This window comes from Zingiber officinale, chromosome 5B (assembly GCF_018446385.1).
Source record: "Zingiber officinale cultivar Zhangliang chromosome 5B, Zo_v1.1, whole genome shotgun sequence".
NCBI lineage: Eukaryota > Viridiplantae > Streptophyta > Magnoliopsida > Zingiberales > Zingiberaceae > Zingiber > Zingiber officinale.
Window position 1 is genome coordinate 137226311 of NC_055995.1, and position 27765 is coordinate 137254075.

Here is a 27765-nt window from a genome sequence, read left to right on the forward strand (position 1 = left end):
TTGCATTTTGTATAATTATAATATAAACCATCATTTTAATTAACCAAATATATATAAGGTACAAGAAACTCAAGGAAAAAAAGACGAAGTAAAAGTATTCAGTTTTTTCGATGCATTGAAACTAATCGTAAAATATCCTTCAAGATGACGACATTACATCCCGACTAGTCGAACCGAGTTTCACCTCATGTTAGATTGTCATCCACCTGAGCACATGATTACACCAGTAAAATGTAAAACCCCTAGAAGTGTAAAGAACAATGAAACTTTATTTTATAAGCAAGCACAAGTGCTAAAACAAATCTCAAGCCAAAAATTCACAAGGGTAAATCCGATCCCGAGTCATCAGCAATGTACAACAAGACCGTTCGTAACGTTTGAAGCACCAAGATCCTTCTATACCTCCATGATTGAAATAGCCCAAATACACTTAGGGAGTCAACTCGATATATATATATAACTCACACTCAAGAATTGGTGTATTCTTTACATGTATCCTCCTCCATATGCTTGCTGAGAACCATAATTGCTCATCGTCATGGGGTTGTATCCTCCACCAGGAGCTCGCGCAGCAGGATGCGGAGGAATTCCCTGATTCATTCCCATGTTCGCCGTCCCCATTGGTTGACCATAGCCTGCCATTCCCATTCCAAATCCTGTTCCCCTTCCCATAGCACCACTATTACCCATTCCCATTCCGAAACCCATGCCCGGGCCAACCATGGGGTTCAACGGGGCTGCGAGAGCACCTGCACCTGCTCGCCCAATGCCAGAACCAGATCCCATAGCTTTACCCCTGGTTGCAGTAGCTAGTGGAGCAGCATTAGTCTTTTTTTCTTCTTTCCATTTATCTTTTCGGTTTATAGAAGCAAAATCTACACCAATATCGGCATGAGGATTGATTTTCGCTGCAAAATTATGAAAGATAAAAATGAGACCCAACAAAGAAATTTTCTTATTGTTTTTTATTGCATTTGCAGAATAAAAAGCATAAATAATTGAAAAATAGATCCAAAGATAGAGCATTTACGTCCTGATATATTCAGATTGACTAGGCCTTTACTCAATGTGTCAGCCCAAACTGTTGATTTCACAAGCTTGTCCTTCGATGGAGATGCTGAAGTCGTAGCTGAAACTTCTGGAGTAATGGGCGTATGCCAACCCGGTTGTAAAACAATATTCGACTGGTTGGTCTGCATATTTACAGGAGCAGCAGGGCGAACAATACCAGTAGCCACTGGAGTTGCCTGTGATGGAAAAGGAACACCAGCCTGTGTCAAGTGGTTGGCTTGTATATGAATCGGTGCAACAGGTTGAGCTTCCTGAATATAAGGAACAAAGGTTGTTCCTCCTGTTTGGGGGCCAAACATATTTGACATATCATTTCTTGGCTGGGGTGCAAGGGCATCGGAAGTCACATTCGCGGCGTTTGCAAAATCATTGTGCTGATCATTTGGTATATGATTATAGGCAATGCCACCAAATGAACCATCAAAGTCAAAACTTCTAGTAGATGCGAGTATTTCAGCTCCTCCAGTTGAAATTGAAGAATTAATGGTTGCGACGGGAGCAAAACTATGTTGCTGACTTGGAAAGCTTTCTTGAGTAGCTCTAAAAGGAGCACCTCCGAAGGGATCTTCACTAGACTGTACAAGAACTCAAAACAAGAAAGAATCAAGCTCAATTCAAATATATATGAGAATAGCAAATATAAACAAACACAACAAGGCAGCAAAGCCGCAATTGGTTTACAAGCAAAAGATTCTGAAATTCATTGCAACAGCAACAGTACTTGTGAGTTGAAATTGATAGTATAATCTGATAGAAGTTTCTAGAAATAACTCATCAGATTTGTAATGTGAATTTTAGGAGTTCTGTGATAATTTTCAACTGCAATTTGTGCGAGTATCAAGATGATGAGAAAAACCTGACTCAATCCAGCAGGCACTGATGATTTGGCAGCAAAACCTGCTCCAAAATCTGAATTTTCTGGCACATCAGTTTCAAGTTCAGTGTTCATTGTTGTCAAGGGTACCAAAGCAAGCGAATAAATTGAATCTGATGATGATCCAAATAAGTCCATCTCAGGATTATTTGCAGCAGGTGGAGCAGCTGAGTAGAAGAAGAAACAAAGTAATTGTCATTGCTTATTAGAATATCCACAACTTTGAAAAAGAGAATAATGCCTTAAGCATTAATATACTAAGAAGAAAAGCAGATGATATAGAAAGACCAGGCAAACAGGTACAATAAATATTTTATAAAAAAAAAAAAGGAGAAAGATATGAACAAATGCATTATTATGAGAATGAAAACTAATTGTCTAAAACAAAGATATTGTTTATGTGTATGCATATAAACAATGGACAAATGAGACTCCATACTTCCTGTAGCATTGAAAATAGTAAAGTACCTTAAGCTAAAACAGAAACAGACAACCAACTTAAACTAGCTTGGACAAACCATACACCAATGACTAACTAATTAAGTTAATACCCCAAATTTCTAAACCAGTACTCTTTACTGTGAATCTATATTTCCACCCACAATTTTGAAAGAGTAGGATAAAATCTTAGGTTAAAGGGTTAAATCAGATCAAATGTAATGTGCTTGATCATCGAATTACATACCACAGATTTGCAAGAATAGTGCTCAGTTCTTGTATGTAGTTGGGCAATATGTAGGGTGCACAAATTTCAATCACTGGTTCATATATTTTTCACACATTTAAGTTTAGAAATGGGACTAGTATTCCTGAACTCTAGGGATAACCAAAAAAATTCAATACCTGATGCCGAACCTCGTGGATCAAACTCATCAAAACCATTGCTATTACTGCTGTTTGTTTGTTTAGATAGAGCAGATGAAACATTGCCTGAACCATGGTTTTCAATTTTGACAGTGGAGCTAGCTGCTGGCACAGGTGGTGAACCCTGCTTCAGAGTTTGTGGAGGAGAGTTTGTGCTTGGTACAGAAGAAGGTGCTGTTGGTGCAGCTGCTTTAACTCCACTGATATTTCTACAAGTGGAGTTGTTAGAAAAAAGAATTTCCATAACAGGATATGATTGTATTCAAGGTGTACCTATCTTCTTGCACATGGTTGTGGACATCTCTTGTGGCTTCTTCATAGCTTGGTGGTGCACCACTACTCTGCTCAGAAAGTCTGCGGTCCAGATCTCTGGTGTTTTATTAAAATTTGTTAGTCAAGAAAGGCGCACAGCTATAAGATTCACAACTGCAATACCAAAGAATTCAAACTGCTCACCTTTCATCCCGAGGAACATGGTCAACTCTGCCACCCACACTTCAACATAAAAGATAGCATAAACAAACATGATTTTTAAAACATTCTTTAATGAACATGTTTAAAGAAATTTTACTCAATGGAAGAGGACAATACAATATTTACTAAGCAAACTAGCATCAACTCATTAACACATAACAATGCAACTAAAATCCAGATGATTTACTGCTTTATGAGAAGCAATAGTACAGATGTAGTAAGAGCAAAAAACTAACCTGCGGTCATCATCATCAAAGGAACGGTTTCTACCTGTATTTCTTGAACCATAATCACCTTCCTGACCTCCTCTATGCTCATCATCCTTATAACCATCTCTGCCATAATGTTCATCAGAGTACCTACCATAACGATCTTCCTCTCGACCATATGGATCGCTAACCCTGCCACTTCTATCATCATCTTTGTAACCCCAATTGCGTTCCTTCCAATTACCATACCGGTCATCATCTCTACTAGCATAACGACTATCATAATGATCATCATCATAACGATCACCATATCGCCTTGGGCTTGGATATGAACCAGGCCTACTTGAATGTGTACTTTGAAATCTACACAAGAACAGAAGAACTGTTAATAGGCAGAGTGAACCATACCATAATTATTTTAGATTTCAGTAACCTTACTTGTCCCGGTTAGCTGCTGCTTTTTGCCTAACTTCCTGTATCCTTTCTTTATCATTAATTAGAGCTACGAGGGTTTGAGATTTCCTTCTAACATTATTTCCCTGATCTCTTCCACTTGAATCAATGTACTGGAACTCGGATAAAGTCTGAAAGATAAGCATCATTTCCAGTTAAACTAGCACAATGTACAACACTAACATCAAGGCTATGTACATTTTTGTGGAAGAACAATAAGATTATGAATATTGCACTACCGATATCTGGTAAGCATGCTCCCTCATGTCGTCAATTACTCGCTCAGATCCATTTCCAACTAGGTACTCCAAAACAGTCAATGCCTGAATCTCACAATCAAAATAAGCATATTAACTAAAAAAATATTTCATCAAAACAAAATGAAAATAAAAAGCAATGGTGCATTTCATGAACAGTCTACAAATTATTGAAAGAAAGAACTTCACAAGATCCAATCGAATAAAAATAAAAAAGGTCAGCCCGGTGCATGAAGCTCCCTCCATGCGGGATTCCGGGAAATGATCCATTATATGCAGCCTTACTCTGCTTTTTGCAAGAGGTTGTTTCCTGGATCCAATCGAATAAAAAAAATTGTTTAAAATACCTTGTAAACATGCCGCCAGTTTTTTCCAGTATCATTGATCCTCTTCCATATTACATTCATGATCATCTGGTATTCATGACTTAAATTCAGATGAAACGTTAGATTCCAGGAAGATCAATCGAATCAGTAGATGGGGGTAGATAAAGTACATACTAGTTCCTCGATGCTTGTGCAATATCTGCCAGAAGTGATCCATGGGGTCCCCAGGGCTCATTGCTGGTTGCATCGAGAATCTAAAGACAAAATATACATAAAAACAGGCATGTATGTCAGATTCACAGTTGAAGAACTTCATTCTCTTTCAATTAAATCATTATCCTCTATTTACGATGGTATGCTCGCAGTATTGTCAACCCACAGGAACTCAAATGTAACACTTATGTCGCATAACAAACCTTCTGCTCTATACTAGGAACCTTCAGAACGTTCTTATTTACTCCTCTTTTCCTAAAAGATATGTAAAAATCAACAGTTAACGAAACTGAAATTTATTTTGAAGTGCCAATGTCAAATAGTTCTACAATGTCAAGAGAAATTCTTACAGATCACGAACAGTTTGATCAAAAGCTTTCTTCATGATCTTTAGAGGACTAGAGCAATTAGGCTTACAGGAACGCTTATTCAATACTGCCTCTACAAACTATCTGCCAGAACAGTGAAAAAAAAATTAGTACTTTATTGGCAGGTGATCAACTAAAAGAAAAAAAAAAAATAGAACGAACAAAATGAAAAAAAAAAAAAAAAGAGAATGAAATCACGGTTATTCTTCCTGATGATCAACTAAAAGAAGCCGACAAAATCAGCGAGTCTTTAACAGATTCGATTCATTTTATCAAATCCGCAACTCTAAACTCAAGTTCAACGAAGATGGCACCAGATCCGTTTATTGTTAAAAAAAAACATAAAATCGAAGGAAAACCCAACTGCAGTTACATTATCTTATGCACAAAATTAAAAATTTTGCCTCAACAATATCGAATCTATTTAAAATATAAAAAATTCGAAACGTAAAACACACAAACAAGATGAGATCCAATAAACGACACTTCAAGTCAATTAAAACGACAAATGGATCGATTAAATGAAGCGAAAAGGGAATACCTGCGCAGGCGACGGTCTTGACGATCCCGATTCACGCGAGCGAGGAGGGAACCGATCCACCGACCGTGGGAAGGAGATCGGTGAAGGAACGAGACGTGGATCTGTTGGTTCGATACAACAAGCGCCTCAGAGATTCTCTACTCGAGAGGAAGAGGAGGAAGGAGACCGAGAAAAAATAAAGAAAAGGAATAATGAAAAAAAAAAAGGAAATAATACGGAGAGGGAGGAGCAGGTAATTTTTGACCGACACGTGTCCGTATCCACACGTTCCGGGATATCATCGGTATCATGCCGGGTCCTCTACGGGTGGCGGTGAAAATCCACTATCTTTACCGTGTCAGGGAACACACGATTTGGCCAATCACATGACTAATACAATTATAAATTAAACCAATAAGAAAGCACATGTCGAACTAAACTTCGCAATTTGAAGAAGCTTCCAGATGCGTGTCGTTGACTTGACTATCTCGTTAGGTCTTTCCAGAAAACCGATCCGGTCGATTCGATTTCAAAATATGGTCAGCGGTTCAATCGGAAGGAGGATTACGGGGCCGAAAGCCCATTGTGTGTGGCCCAATGGATCGAGTGCAAACAATTGGTCCCATTGCGCGGGGCAGCCCAGATCCTCTGATCCGCTTTTTTTGCAAATGCCCTCTTGCGCGGGGTGGCGACAGCGAGGAGGCGTCCGCCGCCCGGGTCGCGCTCTCCGATTCATCCTCTGGGTGGAGAAGGCCAGATTCGCCAACCACGCCCGCTGCCTCCTCCTGATGGACGAAGATCGAGGACGTGCTCCTCGTCGTTGATTCCCCGAGGTTGTCATCACGCGATCTGGTCGTGTCGCCATGGCCAAGCGGTTCTCCAATGCCATGCTCGAGGAGGGCGTCTTTACGGATCTCTCCACCTTCAATACCCTCCTTTGGGACTTTTGCCTCTCCGCCAAGATGGAGACGACCTAATGATTCTAGGATGGCATGAGCCGAGGCGAATCGCCCGAATATCGCTATTCACAACAACAGCGTTCTCAATGATTTGGCATGAGCAAAGAAGATGGATGTCGCAGAGAAGGTGTTTGGCGAAATGTCAGCCTAATTCGATATCCTACAACTTGAGGATCAAAAGGTTATGCCTCATCTAGTCGGGTGGAGAACGGCCTGAGATATGGGCGAGAAAGGCCTGAGGCTAAGTGAGAGGATATTTGCAGCTCCCGTGCCATGTCTCTGCAAGGATGTGCCTCATAATGCCATTCGTTGGAGAAAGGCCATGACATAAGCTTCTCGAGCTAAATCAAGGCCAAGGAGCTGCCATGAGTGCCTTCTGAAGTACTTCTTAACAGTTTGATCGCGAGCCTTGCTGTTTGAACCTTGATTCATCTATTGGTTCTGGCACGAGTTTGCAGGCAGGTAGAGTCAATGCAGTGAAAGTTATTAACGTACTTCAGATTCTTCACCTATGCTTTCTCTTCAACTTAGGTGAGTTCTTTTACTTTGCAGTTGATGTCATTGTTCATCTCCTGTTCTGAATTTTTCAATAACAAGTTCAGTACATTTACTTGTTTGGTGGTATCAGACTTTCTCATTTTTAGGGTGAAAGCATTTTTTTTGTCTTGCCGTGTTGGATCTTCTGTATGTGTGCACGTAATGCAATTTACAAATTAACTTCATTATCCTTGTGAAAAATCTTTGTTCGAAACTTCGAATGCTGTGGACCAGAAAAATTGTAGAGCTAAAATGGCACACTTGTTTTGTCGAAGAGGTATGTCTTGTGTGCGTATAAATGACACGGTCAATGGAAGGAGTTGTTGCTTATTCATTATGATAAACAGAACTTTATACAATAGTAACCACATGAAAGTAGAGGAAGAAAAAAAAAATCAAGAACATGCTTTAGCTTACAGGCAGCACGGTGTGCACACCCTCATGCGTTGCCATGATCTAACATGCTGTAGAATGCCAAGAAAGATGGCTTCGTCACATGGGATGCAGAGCTTGCCACCAGGGCTTAGGTAGTCAAACTCTTCCTGAGCTAGCTCGAGCAGCCCCCTGAACAGAGGGTGTTGCAGGAAGGCAAGATCAATGATGAAGCGCCTGCAGTGCTCTCCAACATAGACCACCAAATGGCCTTTGGGTACATCCTTAGGAACTTTATCTTCTTCACCTTCTTCTTTGACACAGTGTCTGCTGTATCTTGCAGGATGCACATATGTCATTGTCTCTTTGATTAGCTCTCTCCACCTCCTGAGAAATGTCTTGCAGAGTTTCAAGTGGAGCATCTTTGAACTCTGTGGTTGAATTAAACTGGGAGGGTGAGGAAGAAACATACATATATAGAGAGGTATAGCTCATATTCTGAGCTACTGTGATAGTTGACATGGTTTTAAAGGCGGTATGGAGACAAGAAACAGATATAAGTGATGAAACTGATCTGAGTATGGCCTCAGCTTCACCATATTTCTTCAGTTGTAAAAGTGTTTTTACAATGATATTATGGCATCTGATTCAATCAGTTAAGCTGAGAAAGTAAGGCTAGGATGTCGATGCAACTGAATCAGTGAGGAAATTGTGGTTTAGTTGTTTGTTGAGCTGATTCAACTAGAAAAACTTCAGACTCTCTAGTTGTTACTTGGGAAGAACAATACCAGTGAGGAATGATATGGTTAAGATAGAGATGAACTGTAATTTTTGCCTAAATATTTTTATTTACAAGTGTGCAAAGTAATTGCATATCCACATCTGACCAAATAAACTACAAATGATGGAGTCTGTACTCTGCTGTCTGAAAGATACTGCCAAAATAAAAACTGAAATATGTATTATTGCTTTTAGGTTTTATTTATTTGTTTATTTTGTTTTGTTTACTAATTTATAATACTTGTCAGTTTGTTGCATGTGGAAGGGGAATGGGTTTCACAATGAATCACCAGCCATGGCTTAGATTTCTCTTCCACTTCTGTTCGTCCCCCAGTGCAAGGATTTGCCACAATGCAAGCAGAGTTCAGATGGAGAGCTGAAACAAGGTATAAGTCTTATAGTTTCTTTCCCATGAAATTCTGAACTATTTGTTCTTAGAAATTGCTGCTTAGTTCCAAGTTATGGAAGAATGAGGAATACTTTTCCATTTTCCTAGAAATTATAGAGATAATTAAATAAAAGACCACAAACTGAACAATAGAAAGTGTTGTCCCACAGCAAATGCTACATGGTTGGTCCAAATCACAATCAGGTTATTTTATTTGTGTTATGGGTCCGCATGGTTGGAGATCTTTGGGTTTGATAGCTATTAGAATGTGGGGAGAGAGCATAAGGCAAGAATGTGAATCGTTTCGAGAGGCCCACTGTAGGAAGCAAATCCTACAGAGGGGCCCTTCATAGGATTTCCTATGGAGGCCCCTTTATATCCAATTGTATCAAATTGCAATGACGAAGAGAGGTCATCGATGGTTAAGACTTGATCACACATACGGATTTTTGTTAGTAAACTAATTGATGTGATCTATAAGTGATATCATGTCGCAGTGTTACAACTTAAGTAGTTCGAGTGGCTTCAAGGTATGACAATGTCTAATTCATTCCGACTAGCAAACAACAAGATAAAAAGAAGAGACCTTTAGCTCTCCTTGTCTTGATTCTTATAATTCATTTGTTGTAATTAATAGTCAACAACATGAATAAAGGATGTATGGAAAATCTTTCATTTCTTATATTGATTCTAAGAATTGAAACACTAGATCTTGTATATAAATGACATCATGTTGCAATTGAGTAGTTTAAGTGTCTCAAAGAAGTGACATGGTTTAAGCTATTGTTTTCATAATTAGGGTTGTAAACCAACCAAGATGAGGCAAGCTTTATAGTATTCAAGCTTGTTTGATAAGGTAATCGAGATAAGTCAAGCCAAGCCTAAAATGAACCAAGCCGTTGAAATGATTGTTCGAGTTTGGCATGAGCTTGGTTCGTTTAGTTGCTATCGAGCTCTCAATTCAAGCTTGTTTGATTGTTTGAAATTTTTACTTTTTTAGCTTGTTTTGTTGGTTATTGAGCTTAGAAACTTGGTTATTCATTTTGAAACTTTCTTTATTTATTTAACATATTGATAAGAGTTTTATTGATGAACATTATTTACGAACATGTTCACGAATATTAACGAGCTGAACACATATGTTCAAGATTGTTCATTTAGTTTAACAAGTTAGTCAAGCTTGTTCATTTAATTGATCTTGTGTTTATTGAACGAATATAAACAAGCTCTTACGAAGTCGAACACCAAGCTTTTTTACGAACATTTAGTTCATTTACAACTCTATTTGTAATGACCCAATGTTTGATAGAGTCGGTAAATGGATTAATTGGATTGAAAGGCCATTGACTATATATGTTAGGATTCATCTCGATGGGCTCTAATGTTGGGAGGAACCATTTGTATCATAACACAAATTTAAATCCTCAAATGAGGAACTCAATGGGCTATGGCCAAAAGTGAGCAAAGCGGAGAGGAAATGGTAAGCCACACATGAAGGTAACGAGAAAAGATTTATAGCTTGCATTTACTTGGGTGGAAATAGGGAGGAGGGAAAGGAGTCAATTTCTATTAAATGTGGATGGAAATGAAAAAGATCACATCATTCAAATGATCACAACGGGCTCGAATATAGGCCCATTATTTCAAATATTTTTATTGGGCTTCAAATGCTCGACTAGCTCTTTAGCCTTTAGTAGGCGTTAATCGTAGCTAGCAAGTGTCATCCTTCCTATAGCATATATATTTTCTTAAGCAAAAGCCAACCAAGATTGCTCGCATTAGCTATTGAAGTGCAATACCCAACCAAACTTGGCTCGCTATGTTCCTAGAGTCATGTGCTCATGCACATGGCCTACTTGTCAAAGTCTAAGAGGGTTGATCAGTTCAACAGATCTAATCCAAAATCTACTAAGACCAAGTCAATAGAGTTGGTGATCAACCGATGAAAGAACACTCGTGTCATCGTTGCGTGGAAATAGATCAATGCATCAAGATAGCGAGGTTGAGTAGATGGAACATTCAAAAACTTTCATCAACTTTCAATGTTTATTATTATGATTATGACTTGAAGTCGGGATGCTTCCCTTGTAAGAATTTAGTCGCCATCTGCCCTAAAATTTTGCTTGTAGACAACCGCTTTCCCACCTTCTCAAGCCATCAAGACATGCACACTCTCCCCAAAAGCCTACAACACTACAAACTAAATCACATTGCTTGCTTAACGTCACAACGATCTCTATGGAGAATCAAATGAATAATTAAATATGATGTTGAAACAATGTGTTTTAGGGTGTTAATTAATTAATATACCTGGAAATATTCATGGATGGCCACCACCTGAATGAAGTCACGATATTCACATATTTGTCCTTATTAGTTTTGTTGATATTAACAGAAAAGGTTAAACTAATTCTCTTGTCCCTGTGTTTGGATTTAATTAGCTAAAATTTAAGGAAGTGATATGGCAAAAGATTTGAGCTTCCAATGATTTGTATATATCATTAGAGGATCAAAGATGGTAATTAGTTCACTTATTAGTCACAAAGATAGAGATCAGATAAAAGATGGAGTTTTATTCTTTGTTTCTTTTTTAAAATTTTATTTTTCTACTGTCTTATTAAATTACAGTTACAAATTACAAGTCCATTTGTTTGACTTTTTCAAGACAAGATGTTGATGGGAACTAAAGGTGATAGTGCCACTTGGTACTTAGCAAAGCAAAATCAACAAGGAATGCAAATTGATATATAATTAATTAGTCAATTAAGAGACTCCAATAATTGTTAGTGCTCCATATTACCACATGTGAAAAATATTTTTTTTTTCAGTTATTGTTCTTATAATCATTATATATAATTATAAAAAAAATGAACTCATGGTTCACCAAATTGTGCAAGAAATCCAAACTAGGGTTTCTACAATAATTTATAGAATATATGTCCTTTTATAGCCATGATGTGTTTACTAGAAATTATTCCTATTTCCACACAATTAAACACAATTAAGAGTACACATGGGACTACAACACCTTAGGATAAGGAAACAAAGGTGCCTAGTACTTAGGTTTAATTAGTGCTCATTAATTCCATGTTCCCTTTGTAGTTGCCATTTCTTAGGGCTTGAAGCAAGCAAATAACTAGGCATAATCCTTATAAACATATATCAAATATATGCACTAGTTTTACGTATATGAGAAACTCGATCGACACTACAAGAGAATGCACCTATACAAACCTCAACATGCCACTGATGTGGCAACCTTAGATTAGGTGTTTGAGAAGAAAGATTAACCACGCATTGGGTGGGATGGGCCTTCTTTGCACTCACCTTAATTATGCGTGGAGTTCAATATGGGTGAAGAGATAAGATTCTATTATTATTGATAATCATATAGAGTTTGAATTAAGACTTACAATTTGACTTGTTAATGGTGAAGATGGTCGTCATACAAGGTTTAATACATCTCTATTAGCGACATTACTTATCACTTAACTTTGACGTAGATAATGAGTAGGACAGAGTGTATTTCTAGCTTGGAAAGTGATGGGCAATTTGTACATTTCACAAGTGGTCTCCATTATTTGATTGGTGCTTTTCGTCCCCATCTACTTAATGTTCAATCTATTATCATCTACATAAATATTAATTGACATCAAATAATATAATACATTACTACTCACACAAGTTGACAAGCTAGTTGATGACTCCAATTCTTGGTACATCCTTCAATTTCCTACCTTAAACCACAAGAAACCCTAATATTAATTTTTTATTTATTTAAATATTAATTTGTTATTCCTACCATCATCTACAATTTAACTAACTTTAATATATATAATTATACATGAGAAGAACTAGGAACAAATAATTGATATTTTGATATATGAAATGTTTCTTTAATTAATTAGCATGTTAATTAAAATGGAGATTTCTTGTGGGCATGGCTTTCTTTTCCTTGTGTTCTCGCCGCAGACGCATGAGGACTGATACTTAAGCATTTTCCAGAAAGATTACGACCTCTTTGCACGCCTTCTTGATCATGATTTGACAGGGACTATATATGTTTAAATATTTAGAATTTTATTTATTATTTAAATTGATTTTGATATGGAATAGTCGATGTTGTTTTCATGACGACTTAATTCTCTCTATAAGTATGGATTTTCATCAACCAAGTGAAGCCATTTCAACTTCGTCTTCTTTTTTTCCTTCTTCTCTTCATGAATATAAACTCTCTCTATGTAGGAACTAGGGTTTGAGTAACACACACACATATATATTTATATATTTATATATATACTGATCGAGTTGTTGGTGAGAGGTGGATCAAAGAAATGGAGCTTAGGGACATTGGGTCGACTCTCCCACCGGGGTTCAAGTTCTACCCTAGCGATGAAGAGCTGGTTTGCTACTACTTGCAGAAGAAGGTTGCATGCGATAGAGTGTCCACGGGGACTTTGGTGGAGGTGGATCTGCACACTCAAGAGCCATGGGAGCTTCCAGGTTAACTTCTTGACCGTTAGTTATGTTTATCGTTACATGCATTGGATTTTTTTTTTGATTTTTTGGGTTTTATTTTAAGGTCTGATTATGTGAGTGTTTTGGGATTTGTTCGATTAGACATAGCGAAGTTGAGTGTGGATGAGTGGTACTTCTTTAACTTTCGCGACCGCAAGTATGCCACGGGGTCGCGTGCGAACCGCGCAACTAGATCGGGGTATTGGAAGGCCACAGGGAAGGATCGAACAATATATGACCCTGCGACCCATGCAACGGTGGTCGGGATGAGGAAGACGCTCGTCTTCTACATGGGACGAGCGCCCAACGGCACCAAGACCAATTGGGTCATGCATGAGTTCCGACTCGAATCACCACTCGCACCGCCTGTGAAGGTATTAATTGACCAATAGCAAACCTCTTTAACCCTGAGCAGAGATAAGGAAACAACTAACTTTCAAAAACTATACGACTCCGACAGGAAGACTGGGTGCTATGCAGGGTTTTCCACAAGAAGAAGGGAGTCGAGAATAATGAACAAGAGTACAACAACAACAACAACAATAACTCCTCGTCGTACTTGGAAGTGTCTCCTCCTCGTCAAATGCCCCTCCAACACGAATGCTGCACGGCAGCGATGATGATGATGATGCCATCAAAATCATCCTCCCACAAGTTGTATGCCCTGGGTGAAGAGGGAAGCACCTCGAATAACACATTCTTCCCTGACTTAACGCCATTGCACTACAACTTCATGGAGATGGAGGAGGAGGTGGGGTCTAGGGGAATTGGTGGGGCCATGGACCAATATGGACTAATGCTGGATGTGGAATTTATCGAAGACCAAGATTTGATCACGAATCTGGAAGAAAAGGATCAAATTTTATTCTGATTGTTGATTATTATTAATAATAATATTAATGTACTTAGCTGTTAATTACTCAGCATTGACTCACTTATTTAGTTTTAGATTGCGTGTTAGTTAATCAAGTGTAATGGAGATATGCATGAGTGACTGTTTATGTAGATGGAGTATAGGTTTGGCATTGTTCCGTGTATAGATAGATATGTTGTAAGGGAAATTCTCGTCTTATGTTCAAAACACTTAATTAACAATGGATAATTATTTGGTGTAATTAATCTGGCAATTTTCTTTTTGTTTGCAATTTAACATATCAATTAATTAATGTTTGCTCAAACAGGACCACTTGCATTCACTATGGTCTTGCAATTAATTAAGGGTAATAATAAAAAGGAAATCCCTTTTTATTCATAAAAAGGACTTTCTTGTTTTGTTTTTTTTATATAAAAAGACCTCTTCTTAAAATTACACAACTACCCTCAAGTATATTATTTGATATTATTATTTTTTGTCACACATATTAAATCCTAAATCAGGTAATTGCATAATAGGATAAATCTTAAATCAGGTAATTGTATAATAGGATAAATCTGTATTGTTATAGCTACAAAATTGTACCTGTTATAAATATTATGTAATTATTACAATACTTTTTTTACTTATTAAAAATATTTATATTATAGTAGTTATGATTTCTAGACTACTATAATGTAGATTGGACTCATTCATCTAATATTTATGTATGTTGTAGTAATTATAAAACTGTCATTCTTATTAATTCAAACTTACAGCTAATTGATTAGTTTAGAATTTAATACTTGTGGTAAAAGATAATAACATCAAATAATATACTTGAAGACAACTTATATTATTGAGACGGGTGGAGTGGAGCTCGTTTGTTATGAAAACACCAAAAAAAAAAAAAAAAAAAAAAAAAAAACAAGAGAAATGCTTATGTGATGATTCCAAATATCGGAGTGCTTCTTGATTTGTCTATTAATTAATTGGTATTTTGCACATTAAAGATGCAACATAAATAATATAATCCGTATAGTTTAGAAGTGTCAAAAATAAATCTGACCTGCCAATTCGAATTGACTTGAAATATTAGATGAAGATTAGGTATTTGGAAATTCGAATTAGAAATTTTTAAATTGGGATGTTTTATGTACATGAATAAAAGAATGTTAGTATATAATGATAAAATATTAAGAGAAAAAATTAAAAAAAAAATAGATTGGTTAGATAATTCGAATGGATTCGGTTAAGATTTTCAAGTTGAGTTCATATTCGAATCGAATTAAAAAATTTTATAATATTCTTGTTTCAACATGAATACCTATCATTTTATCTATTTTTTTAAATTAGATAAAATATAATTATAAATTTTTATTAAAAACATAAAATACAATAATTTATAAATTTTATAATTTTAAATTATTCATAATATTTAAAAATAATAATATAAATTTTATATATTAAATAAATACCCTCAAATGTCCATGATCTAAATTTAACTAAAATTTAATTAAGCTTTAAAATTTTTTAAAAAATAATGCAGAAATTTTTAACAGATGAGCATAATTAATTATAAAAAAACATTAAAAGTAATAAATATACCTCTACAACCAAAAGAATAAAGTAGGGTCATTGATCACCATGCAATTTGTCATTGTTTCCCACCTACAATTGCACCCTACCTAACTTGTCGTTTCACAAATAATTGTATGTTTATGGATTCATACCCTCGCAGAACAATAAAAAAAACAAAAAAAAGAGCAAGATCAAGAGGATTTAATTTTTCCAACTTTTTGACCAATAGCAAGAAAAGCAACATAGCAAAAAGGTAGTGGTACAATGAATTGATTTGAGTCCATTTTCTTCAAAACTTGGGCAAAATCAGAAGGTGGCCCATCCAAACACGCTTTAGAATCGAAGAACGAATGCTTGACGCAACCAACTGAACGCACACGAACACACATGAACAGAAATATCATAAATCTACAAATACTTGGCCAGGCAAAAAGTACTTCAAGAAGATGAAGAACACCATGCCCACAATGTTCTTATGAGTCTCTCTTACAGCGAATGGATGGATATGGTTCACCAGCTCAGCTCATCGTGGAATGGTTTAGTACTTCAGGGGCGACTGTTGGGTTGGAAGTAGACCAAACCGCTTCTTCAGAAGCACCCGTTGCCTGGAATACTTGTCATCCGGAGAGAAACGAGCTGCATCACCGTGGGGGAAAAAAATGTAAGCAAAAGCAAGCTTTCTTGAGTGTTAGAAACTGAGCTCTCAAATGCAAAGCAAAAAAATGTATTACTTCACTATCGGTTTTGACCAATGACTTAACCAGTTTTATGCCTGAAATGACATTATTCTTCAATGGAGGTGCACAAAAAATAAATGGCATAGTTCTTATCCGAAAATCAAACAATCAGACCAGAAAAGAAATAAATTATATGGGTTTTGAGTTTTGCATTTGTTCAAATTCAAGTTCAGATAGAGTTTTCGGATTTTAAATCAACCATGAACAGATTTAACAATCATATAATGCCTAGATATATAAAATATTAGTATAATGTAACCTGAACAAAATCATTTGTGGTTGCACTTAACCACATTATTTTGATGTACCATAGTTTGAGGTCGGTGTTTTCTGTGGGTTTGATATATGCATCAAGAGCATTTGGGCACAATGAGCTCTTCATTTCATATCATTTTCTCCTCCTGCTTAAGTGGATAAGTGTTTAAAAATCTCCAACGATTTGGATGAAGTAAAGGCTCCATCCTCGTCAAGCTCTTGGTAATTCTTCTTCCCCGTTGCATTCATTACATTACTTAGCAGAGTAAGGTTGAATCTGTGTGAGATAAGCTCAAGCTTTGAAATCTCATTGTTTGGATCAAGGAACCATCCTTGCTTGTAAAGCTCTTTACCTTATAACCTCTTGTGAAGAAATGGATTGACATATCATAGGTTGTGTAATACAAGAAGGTCTCCGAACCACATTAGATGATCTTGCTAACGTCATGTTTTAGTTTTCCTTTTTATTTCCATTGCATATATGCTTGACACAATCAACTGAACACATATGAGCACACACACTACTAATATTATTATTATCTTTGTTTTTGTGCTTTATGTGAGCTTTAAGTGATTTGGTGTGTCGTTTATTTAACTGTCGTTAACAGGGGGCGTTCATTTCCTACATCATCGATGGTAGTCCTATGTAAAAAGTAATACACATTAACATGTTTTTCATTATATTTTAATTCTAAATGAAATTAAATAGCCAATATCCATTCAATCTTTGTGTTATAGATCATGGTATGTAAAAAACTTTGTTGATTACAAAGACAACAATCCCCTATGGACACGTCGATAGGCAATAATGCTATCGAATTCACGAGAGGTCAATCAAACTATTCTAGAGCTTGCTAATATATATACAACGGTAAATGTATACTTAGGAACTTAGTACACCGGTGACTATCTTTATTTAAATTTGTTTTCGATTACCATATTGTTAGGCATTTTGCCTCCCATATGTTAATTTTTTTTTTTTTGCAAATGCTAGAAAGATACCGAAATAGAGAACAATAGCAAAAATGAAAGGAGAATAAATACAAATGAGACTATATTGAGCGTAAAGCATACCTGGATGTGCAGATTGTGTTGGCAACCCCACTGGAGTCTCTTTCTGCAGACGCGAGAAAAAACTTCAATCAGTAAGCTACTAAATGCCAAATAAGAAAAACAAATTCCCCAGCAGTACTCAACACGAAGTTGTTAAAGATCCATGTTTAAAAAAAAAACAAATTTCCCAGCAGTAAATCAACATGAAGTTATTGAATTCAAGCTAAAGAAACAAATTGCAAACAACTAATAGATAATCCCTTTTCATTTTAAGAGTTCAGAAAGTAGAAAAACAAAATCATCTCTTTTTTCATTCCGAATAAATCATCAGAGAGATATAAAAGGGGGGAACGACGAAATCGAATAGAAGAAAAGCAAATCACCTCCTTTCTGATTCCGCATAAAACCATCCGCGAAATACAAAGGAAATAAAATAGGTACCTTGGTGGTGTAAACCTTGTCTCCGTTCTCATTGATGTAGAACTGGAGGTACATCTTCGATGATTACCTCAACCTTCGAATTTACACAATTTACATCGTCAGGAAGCAGTAACCAAAATAATAACAATCCTAATCGAACGACACTAGTATCTGGTTCGTGATCGAGTGAGACAGGAGTAGAAGCAAACCTGCGGAGGGAGACGGTGGCCGGTGGAGGAAGGAGCTAGCGGCGGCGATTAGTAAGAGACGAACGACTAGGCGTTAGGGCTTTAGGGGGTTTCGATATTTAACGCGTGAATAACGGGTTGGGTTTCTGTAAAATCATTACTAGAAATACTCGACCAGACAGACCCGTTAATTACCTGCTGGAAATTGTACCCAGGTTGGTCCCACAGCGGGGCCAACCTTCAAGGCGATTTTTAATATCCTTTTTTTTAGGAAATTCTTTTATCACCTATTCACCCGCCTCCGGTTATCCTTGACTCAGGGAGAGTAGGAAAAGACCTCTCTGTGCACCTCCTCATAATGTGCCTTACTCACTCTCCCACTTACCCATCCACCCGATTGAACCCTTCCTTCGTGTTCAGTTCATGTTAGACCGTAGTTACGTTACTCAACTCCGCCTTGGGATTTGAGGACCCGACCTGAACTCCTTGTTAGGTTGGACTGCGACCACAGAGGAAAATTAGAAGGGGTCAAGGCAAATCTGGGCGAAACCTCCTCCGCCCTCAAGCCAAACATAGAAAAAAACTCAACAATTAGCATAGTTAGCTAGTGGAAAAAGTATCGCCGGCGTTGACCTAACCTATACGAACATTCTTTTATACCTTTATTAAGGGAGAATGAGAAAAGATTTCACTGTACATCCTCCGCGCTTCCGCAAAATGTGTGTTACTCGTTCACCCAGGGCCGTCTCAAAATTCTCCGAGACCCTAGGTAATAATAATAAAAGCCCTTTAATATATTTTAAAAATTTTTACTCGAGTTTTTTTATTTGAATTTGGAATTAAGAATAACCGGTTTTAAAAAAATTGATTTATTTTTAAAAAAATAAAATATTATTTTTATATAAAATTTAGTTTTCTCACTAATATTTAGATAATTTTTTTTTAACATTGTTAAATTATTTAATCTTTTTGAGACATTGTTAAACGTAAATAAAACTTTATTAATTTTAATTTTAAATTTTTTTTTTATGAAGTATTTTACTTTACGTTATCTGAATAAAAAAAATCTCTGATTCATGTTATTATCGAGGAAAAAAAAATGAGAAAGAAAAGAGTCTCTGAGAGTATCACCAGCAAGAGAGATATTTTTTTAGAAATATTAAGAAGAAAAGAGTTTATCAGTTTTATAAGATATATAATTAAATAGAATAAAATATTGGCAAGTGCAATTATGAGGAAATAAGATAAAATAAAATAAAATCTTACTAATTGTAATGACAGGAAATAAGGATACATGTGTAAGTATAAATAGGAATAATGAATTAATTTATAAGATGTAATTAATGAGTTAGCATGATATTTATTAATGTGTATGCTATTATTAATTAATATTAATGACTCAATTTAATTTTTTTTAATGTCCACTTAATTATTCAATCAATGGGCCCCAGTAATATTGGGGCCCTAGGCATAGGCCTTAATGGCCTATACATTGAGCTGCCCCTGCCCACTAGACCTGACCATGGTTTGAAATCGACGATTTGATAGTTTGGAACCGCCGGTTAAACGATTCCTAAAAGGTCGACCCTTAATCTTAGTCTTACGGGTTGACCAGAAGGATTGACTCACTCCACAACAAACCAACCAAGGGGACAATATGTAGGTAACCCATCTGGTAATAAAGTCAGATAAATTTATATGCCCCGCCCATATAAAAAGTTGGTCAGGACAAATATAGTCCATCCTAATATATTGATCAAATCTCTCAGCATGAAATGGGGTTTCTCTGAGGGGCCAATTATATGACTGGTCGAGAAAAAGGATGACCAAGCCTATGGCACTTATCCTCATATTACCGCTCGAATAGAATTATAACAAAACATGCACTATCAAAGTGATTTCTAGGAAGCATGACGCACTTTACCATTTTCCGAACGAATATCTCAATGTTTCGCATAACGTAATTGAGTAGTTTAATAGGATGCATTACAGTGGAATATATAGAATGCAACCAAATATCTCTATAAAAGCGGTCGGCTTAAGAATCGACCGAATTATGCTCAGTCGACAACATCATCCTAGCGAAGCGGTCAACTTAAGGACCGATCGAATTATACTCATCCAACAACATCATCTTAATAGGGTGCCCGACTTAAGAACCTGTCAAATTATGTTCAGCCAACAACATCATCCTAACATGACAGTCGACTTAAGGATCTACTGAATTATGCTCAGCAGACAATATCCTGATAACTTGTTATAATAATAACTTTGTGTCAAAGAATATTCTTCTGAAAACTTCTTCAGGAACTATCGTGACTCCCATCAGCCGACCAATAATAACAGCATATCTCTTTAACAACCTTGGTAATAACACAAGCTATAAATGATAAAAGAGGTATATATGTAAGTAAAAGAAACATTCCTCGGATGATTATGACAAATTGTTTAACAAACTTTGACATATTTTATTACCTCATGATAAAGGAGGTTATGTGAGGTGATATATAAAAGGGGAGTCCTCTCAGTGACGAAGGTACGCTCTCTGACATCTGTAATTTTACTCTCGCGCATACATTCTTATTGTTTTTCATCTACTCACTCGAACTAGGACTGACTTGAGCGTCGAAGGGCCTACACTAAAGCCTCCCCCTGGTTTTTAGACATTGATGTTTTATTGGCTCATCTCCTTGTGCATAGGATCGAAAAAAAGCTACTCCTAGGAGTTAAAGGTCTTCTGCTAGTCAACCATATGTTCATCGTACTCAGCGTGTCATCCCTGTAGTTTTCAGACGGGATCATTGAAGAATTTGGATTTGCTTTGTAGCCCATTATTAATATAGTTTGCAAATTAGTTAGTTATGCTAAGATGTAAATATTTTTGACGACTAACACACCAGATTTTTGTCAATTTGGTTAAGATTTACAGACAATCTAGCTGACAACTAACTAGATTTTGTTACGCGTTAATCAGTTAAAGCCAATTGAATTGGTTTGGTTACAGAATCAAACAAATGAAATCCTTTCGATTTTGTTTTGGTTTAATTTTATAATCTTAAGGTTGATAATTGAAGGCAGACACGATATACATAGTTTTTCGGTTTCTATAAATGATATCAGTTAATCCACATCAGCCAAAATGAAAATAGTGTGAGTTGTGAAGGTAAATAATATCGGTTTCTATAACTATTCTGCTAATCCTTGCGGTGTTAAGAGGTCGGATCCTCTGAATCTCAAAGTACAATTCAAAGGATGCACAATTTCATTCGTAGGTGGGATTTCATGGACTCCACCTACTATACAGGCAGGTCCATGGGATCTCACATATTAGCAACCCTTACTCCAGGAGCGGACCAAGGGTTGCGGTCCAGAGGATCCCGACTAGTTAAAGTTATTACAGTTGTGGAACAAAGGTTTTCTTTTCGACGAAGAGATTGCAAGGGCACCGGTGGCAGAGGAGAGGCTCGTGCTCCCTATAGAGAATGAAGGATTGTGACTGGAATGAGGAAAAGAGGTTTGTTAGATCAAATTGTCTATCTTTGTCATTCGGGTTATCAAAATATGTTTAATATGGCTTGATACGGCGTATGATGTGGGGGTCAGGAGAGCCAATCAGGAAGGAGTCAAGAGGACGTGGCGGTCAGAAGTCAAAGGGACGTGACAGTCAGAAGTCAAGAGAACATGGCGGTCAAAAGTCTAGAGGACGTGGTGTTGGAACCCCAAGGTGTTTTGATGTGATCAAACAAGCTAAATTAGGTCCTGCGTTTGTTTAACCCTTGTGTCTAAGTGTGCAGGAGCTTAGGAACACAGGAAGTCGAGCGGAAGACGCGGCACGGGAGAGAGCCGACGGGCTCGGTGCGTCTGAGGGACGAGGTGTCCGCGGAAGAGTACACCGGTGGACGAGAAGAGCGTGCGCGGCGCTCGAGGGACGAGAAACCGGGAAGGAAGGCTGCTCGAGGAGAAGGCCGGAACATGGGTTCGGGTGAGCCCTATTCCGGAAGGCCGAGATCACCCAAGCTAACGGAGCCGAAGCGAACAGACCCGGACCGAAACGAGCTAAACCGGAGTAGTAGAATTGGACCACAAAAAGTCAACAAAGTTGACTTAAGGGGTCCGGGCGCCCGGAATCATTCCGGGCGCCCCGGGCACTAATGAGGGTCCGGGCGCCCGGAGCTGACTTTTTGACCAGGATCGCGTCAAACGCGATCTGATCGTTGGGGATAGAATTTAATCCCCTCCAGGGCGCCCGGAACTCCTTCCAGGCGCCCGGACCAGTACTATAAATATAGTACTGGTCTGCACATTCAGTTTAACTCACTTGTAATCAATTCTTTCTGTGCTTTCAGTTGTGTTCTTTTCATTTGTGCTGTCAACGTTGTAAAGAGGCTTCTCCGCCTAGAGGAGATCATAGTGCGCTTACTTTCCTTGGATTAGCAATCCTCTGATTGCAAACCAAGTAAATCTCTGGTGTATGATTTCTTTACTTAGTCTCTACTTTTTATTACAAGTGTTTATGTTATATAGTTGAAATCCGAGAAAGGTTCGAGTTTAATTTTGTAGGGCAATTCACCCCTCCCCTCTTGCCGGCCTCCAAAGGGACCAACACGTGGTAATCAGGGGTCAAAAGGGCGTATCATTCAGTAGAAGGGATATAACTGCTAGAGGCAACTAATTAGTTAATGCCCAGTCGGGATGAACAGATCGGGGATTCAGACTGACAGAATGAGGAACAGTAAAAGAAGAGCAGAGACTATCTCTACCGGTCGGGTTTTCTCAAGCAGAGCTACATATAAGAGCCTGGCACACCCGACCAGGATATGGCGGACTACTCGGATATATCGAGGCCAGGGTCTTCGACTGCTGGTCGTCAAGAGTTTTTCTATCCAGACCCGATCAACAAAAACAACAACTGAGTCAGAAAATCGTAACCACCTGTCAAGAAATAACTGCTGCATGTCAGGGTATATTCTAACGGTCTGTGGCTCGTTGCTAACAGAACCTTCCTCCGACCTATAAGAGGATGTCACGCGTCATTTACCGTCGGACAAGGTCTGACATCCGACATTCCATGATACCTGGCAGAGGCTAGAAGTACGCACTGTTGTATAAAAAAGAGGGTCCTCTCCCTTACGTAGGTACGCTCACGATTTTTTTCGCATCTGTCTTATACTTTGTTCCTTTGGCGTTTTATTGTGTTTCTGGGGAAAAAAGTACTTGACTTGAGCATCAGAGAGTTTGCTCCGGGAACTTTTTCTCTGGTTCTTAATCCCTAATGTACAAAGTGCTTGTCTGAATGTGCGCAGGATTTATGTATCACCCTCTTTGTCATCGCCCCTCGTCAGCCGTCCTCAATAGTACTTCCAAGGAGCTCAGTCATCCTTCGTCAATGATGTGGATATGGTTTATGGGGGGGGGATAAGAGAAAAGGGAGGGGCAGTTTGGGAAAAAGGGGGGATAGGGTTTTAAGAGGCAAACACTGTAGCATGCAAGGAGGGGGGTTTTTGGTTCGTGGAGGTGCCGCCGCCAGCCCACCTGGTTTCTCCTTCTCCTCGCGTTGACGTCGTGAGGAGCCGGCACCGACCACCACTTCTTCTCCTCTCCCTCTCCTCACTGTGTCGCCCCCTCTCCTCCTTACTGCCGCCACCACCGAGAAGAGGGAGGAGCGTCTTTTTCCTCGTCCTCTCACACTCCTCGCCGACGCCGACACCGGCTGCCGGCCTCCACCTCCTCTCTTCTCTCCCTATTCCCTGGTTCTATTCTGCCGCCAGAAAAGGGAGTTTGGAGAGGTTGCTTCCGCACCAACAGTAACAAGGAGGAGGACTTTTCTTCCTCCTCATGCTTCTCGCCGACGACGACGTCGGTCGCCGACTGCTCCTTCTCTGTCTTTGGTCGTCCCTTCTCCTCACCCACGCGAGCCGGCCTCAAATGCCTCCACCGCTTCCTCGTGCGAGGCCGCAGCCACCTCTTCCCCTCCTCTGATGCCGCTGCCGGCGACGCCAGCAATCGGCGCCTCCTTTCCCATACTACCAACGAGGCGAACAGCAAGCGCATCCCTCTCCGCGCGGACGCTGCCACGTGCCGACAGCCCTCGTCTCCTTCCCCTACGATCGGTCGGCGCTTCTGTTGTCGGTCACCGCCCTTCAGACCGTCGAACAACCAAGCACTGTCTCGCCAGTGGTCTCCTCCAGGACGTCGCAGCGCTATCTCTCGTATCGCCTCACTGTAGGACATCTCCACACCATTCGCATTGTCCTGCGCCTTAGCTGTGGGTCGGGCTTCCGGGCCTCCACCGCTAGTGGATTCCGATCTGATTGTGCTCCGTCTAAACTGCGTTCCGGCCTTCGAGCCAATGCTACATTTTGATCCTCGCATCGTTGTCTTACGTGGGCGTGTCCGCTGTATCCCGGCCTGCGTGTCGATTTCGTGTCCCAACCTGCCTGCCGTTAGTACCTCCCGGCCTGTGTGCCGGTGCTTTATCTCGGTCTGCGTGCCGATATTATATACCGATCACCTGCAGCCCGTCTTCCGAGTCCGTGCCTCGTTCAGCTGCTCGTCGTTAGATCCAGCTCTCCATCCTGATCGGGCATTGTCTACTCTTCCGGGCCCCAACAACTCACACCGCGTCCCATCCGAGGGCGCCCCCTGGGTCAGGGTACGTTCTTCGTTCATATTCTATGCATGTTTCATTATTTTATGGCTTAATCTTGTACTCATATATTTGTTGGATCCGGCTTGAGCATCGGGGTACCAGGGGCTGGGTCAACTCGGTCGCTGGCTGCAAGTAACGTTGACCAGAAGACTTCTGAAGACTCAGCACACCCCTCCTCCGGGATGTCGAGACTCCGTCAACATTCTCGCCACCTCACCCGATGGTCCATCTGACTCAGCTTCCGGATGGGATCAGTCAACATCACTGACCGCTCGTCCGGTCTCCATCTGACTCAAATTCCGGACGGGATCGTGGCTAAACTTATTTAGGCTGCGAGATTTAAAAATGGGGAGACGACAATCAATTCATGGGAAAGAGACCGGCGAAAATGTTGGTAAGGCACATGCCCCGTTGGAGAAGGGCAGTTCTAGCCCTTAATTGCCGCCATTAATGAAGCTGGAAGAAAGCTCTTGTTGCATTCATGAGGCATGAAAGAATCAACAAACAAACTTCTTTCTTTTTTCAACAGCATAATGCATCCAAATACAATTAATTAAGCTCATGTTGATTAATTAGTGGCGGCTAAGAACTAATCATCATAATCGAGTTTAATCACAGGAAAACAGCAACAAGACGAAGAAGAAGAAGAAGAAGAAAACTACATTGAAAGGGAATTCTGCTCTGATCTTAAATTCTTAATGGCTGTGAAGAGAGTTGTGAAGGTGCTTTCATAGTAGTTTTGTTGGATGGCAATGGCGATCACTCATCGTTGACCCAGCCGTACTTTTCGAGGAAGGGATTGGTCGAGGTCATGGGAGGGTAGCCATGGATGCAGTCCGCCCAAGCTCCATCGTCGTCGAGGTCGCGCTCCACCTGCCACACGCAGCTGTTGCACTTGAAGCCGGCGCCGAAGGTGACCATGAGCACGCGGTGGTTCCTCCGAAGGCGGCGCTTGGCCTCCATGTAGGCGAGGACGTACCAGAGGCTGCTGGCGGAGGTGTTGCCCCACCGGTGGAGGGTCATGCGCGACGGCTCGAGGTCGTGGGTGGAGAGCGCCATGCTTCGCCCCACGGCCTCGATCACGGCGGCGCCGCCGGGGTGTAGGCAGAAGTGGTCGATGCCGGACTTGAAGTTGACTCGCGCCGCCACCGCCAGAGGTGCCCCGGCCTTGTTCAGCCACCACAGCCGCTGCCTCGCCGTCCGGGCGGCGAAGAGGAGCAGCTCTCGGGTGGGAAGCACTTTGGGGAGAAGGCGTTGGAGATTCTCCGTTAACGATCGGACTGCAGCCTGTTCATGAACAGCTTAGAATCGATCGAACGATCGAGCATCTTTCGGTCAAGAACAGTTGGCTCTGTTTTCTTCTTTGTTCCGAAAACAGAGTAAGAACCAGAGCAAATTTGGTTTCCACACCTTAACGGTTAGTTAATTACTTATAAATCCTTGTAAGTTTAAATTATCTCATTTCAGTCTTAACAACACAGTTATACCCGTCCCCAATTATACGAAAACATCTGCATGTGGGGTTGCAATTTATTGTTATGTGATGCAGTACTTGATAGAAGAAAAAGGGTGAAATGTATTGGTGGCTTTAAAAACTACAGGAGTTAAATTCATTTTCTAAGATTCGGGGTAAAAGTAAAATACTTACAAAACTAGGAGGTAATTTGAAAAAGTACTACCGACCTTTGGGAGGTCTTTGCCGAGGAAGAAGCCGACGAGGCCTCGGTCGTCCTCCTTCTGGGCGGCGCACTGGTGAGCGTCGTCGTTGGCGCCAATGTGGGTGCGCACGAGGCATCGGAGGCTCATCTTCGCCCGCCGCCGCATCGCTGGGTCGTTGCTCAGCAGCATGGCGCATCCGCCGGAGCGGAAGAGGCAGTTCCCCATCATCATCGACTTATCGCTGCCGCGGTACCAGTTGGGCCCGATCGACTCCGACGACAGCACCACCGCCGTCGTCCTCCCCCTCCCCCGGAACACGTTCCCGACGAGGTCCAGCGAGATGAGGCTGCCGCTGCACCCCATCCCGCCGAGGTTGAACGCCTTCACGTCCTCCCGCATGCCGTACCGCCGCACGATCCGCGACGCCAGCGACGGCGCCGGCGCGAACATCGACACGTTCACCACCAGCACGTCCACGTCGAGCGGCGACACGCGCAACGCCGCCGACCGCCGGAACAGCTCGTCCAGCGCCGCGTCCATGCAGTCGTCCATCTCCGCCATGCCGTCGCCGTGGGTGCACTCGTCCTCCCGCCCCTCCAAAATGTTGCTCGGGCCGTACGTCTCCTCGCCGATGCCGGAGTTGACGATGACCTTGAGCAGGAACTTGTACTCCGGGAACCCCAGCCGCGGGTTCCTCATCACGATGTCCCCGCTGAACTCCGTCGATATTTTCCGGTCGTCGGAGGGCTTGAAACACACATAGTCAACCAGGTAGCACTGCCGGTCGCGCCACCGCCGGAAAAGAACCCATAGAATGTTTAAGAAGCAGTAGAAGAGGATGAAGGCGGACGCCATTGACAACAACTCCATGAGAAGACTCTCCTCTGCCGTCTGCATAAACTACAAATATAAAATAAAAATAAAAATAAAAATAAAAAAAGTAATTTCTCACATTTAATGCGATCATTTACCCACCCTTACGGCCTTACAGAGATTTTTGCAGCTGTGGACCAGGATCTAGCTAGCTGGCGCGAACTCGACCGATCAGCTTGGATTGAGAAAACCCTAGACGAAGGGGGGTCCTTTGCGCAATGGACAATACGGACTCTCCACGTGTGAAAGGCCGGGATCAATTGAGGTTGGATTCGACGGTTGAGTCAAGCACCCATAAAAGATTCCTTCGCACC

The 27765-nt window shown here is 40.2% G+C and overlaps 4 protein-coding genes across 7 annotated transcripts; 1 reads left to right on the forward strand and 3 right to left on the reverse strand.

Moving 5' to 3' along the window:
• Positions 1–249: 249 nt before the first annotated feature.
• LOC121986271 (clathrin interactor EPSIN 2-like) lies at positions 250–5793 on the reverse strand. 4 transcript variants are annotated; one of them, XM_042540145.1, is made up of 14 exons: positions 5651–5793; positions 5092–5189; positions 4945–4996; positions 4703–4782; positions 4550–4628; positions 4185–4268; positions 3931–4076; positions 3520–3855; positions 3266–3304; positions 3083–3178; positions 2789–3018; positions 1928–2112; positions 1031–1646; positions 250–908 (listed from the first exon to the last, which is right to left on the reverse strand). In XM_042540145.1, exons 2-14 carry the CDS (start codon positions 5124–5126, stop codon positions 487–489), a joined length of 2400 nt encoding a protein of 799 aa, XP_042396079.1. In that variant the 5' UTR covers positions 5127–5189; positions 5651–5793; the 3' UTR covers positions 250–486. The 4 variants fall into 4 exon arrangements, with proteins under 4 accessions (XP_042396079.1, XP_042396080.1, XP_042396078.1 ...); XM_042540146.1 differs by having other exon boundaries at positions 2789–3009; positions 5092–5193; XM_042540144.1 differs by having other exon boundaries at positions 5092–5193.
• Positions 5794–12838: 7045 nt separating this feature from the next.
• LOC121986272 (NAC domain-containing protein 76-like) lies at positions 12839–14361 on the forward strand. Its single transcript, XM_042540149.1, has 3 exons — positions 12839–13168; positions 13286–13557; positions 13644–14361. The coding sequence occupies exons 1-3, from the start codon at positions 13000–13002 to the stop codon at positions 14052–14054; spliced, it is 852 nt and encodes a 283-aa protein (XP_042396083.1). The 5' UTR covers positions 12839–12999; the 3' UTR covers positions 14055–14361.
• A 1453-nt stretch (positions 14362–15814) lies between these two features.
• LOC121986273 (H/ACA ribonucleoprotein complex subunit 3-like protein) lies at positions 15815–18402 on the reverse strand. The gene is made up of 4 exons (XM_042540150.1): positions 18292–18402; positions 18104–18176; positions 17684–17726; positions 15815–16253 (listed from the first exon to the last, which is right to left on the reverse strand). Exons 2-4 carry the CDS (start codon positions 18155–18157, stop codon positions 16156–16158), a joined length of 195 nt encoding a protein of 64 aa, XP_042396084.1. The 5' UTR covers positions 18158–18176; positions 18292–18402; the 3' UTR covers positions 15815–16155.
• A 7076-nt stretch (positions 18403–25478) lies between these two features.
• LOC121987920 (3-ketoacyl-CoA synthase 12-like) lies at positions 25479–27450 on the reverse strand. Its single transcript, XM_042541623.1, has 2 exons — positions 26603–27450; positions 25479–26206 (listed from the first exon to the last, which is right to left on the reverse strand). The coding sequence occupies exons 1-2, from the start codon at positions 27446–27448 to the stop codon at positions 25679–25681; spliced, it is 1374 nt and encodes a 457-aa protein (XP_042397557.1). The 5' UTR covers positions 27449–27450; the 3' UTR covers positions 25479–25678.
• Between the last annotated feature and the right edge of the window lie 315 nt (positions 27451–27765).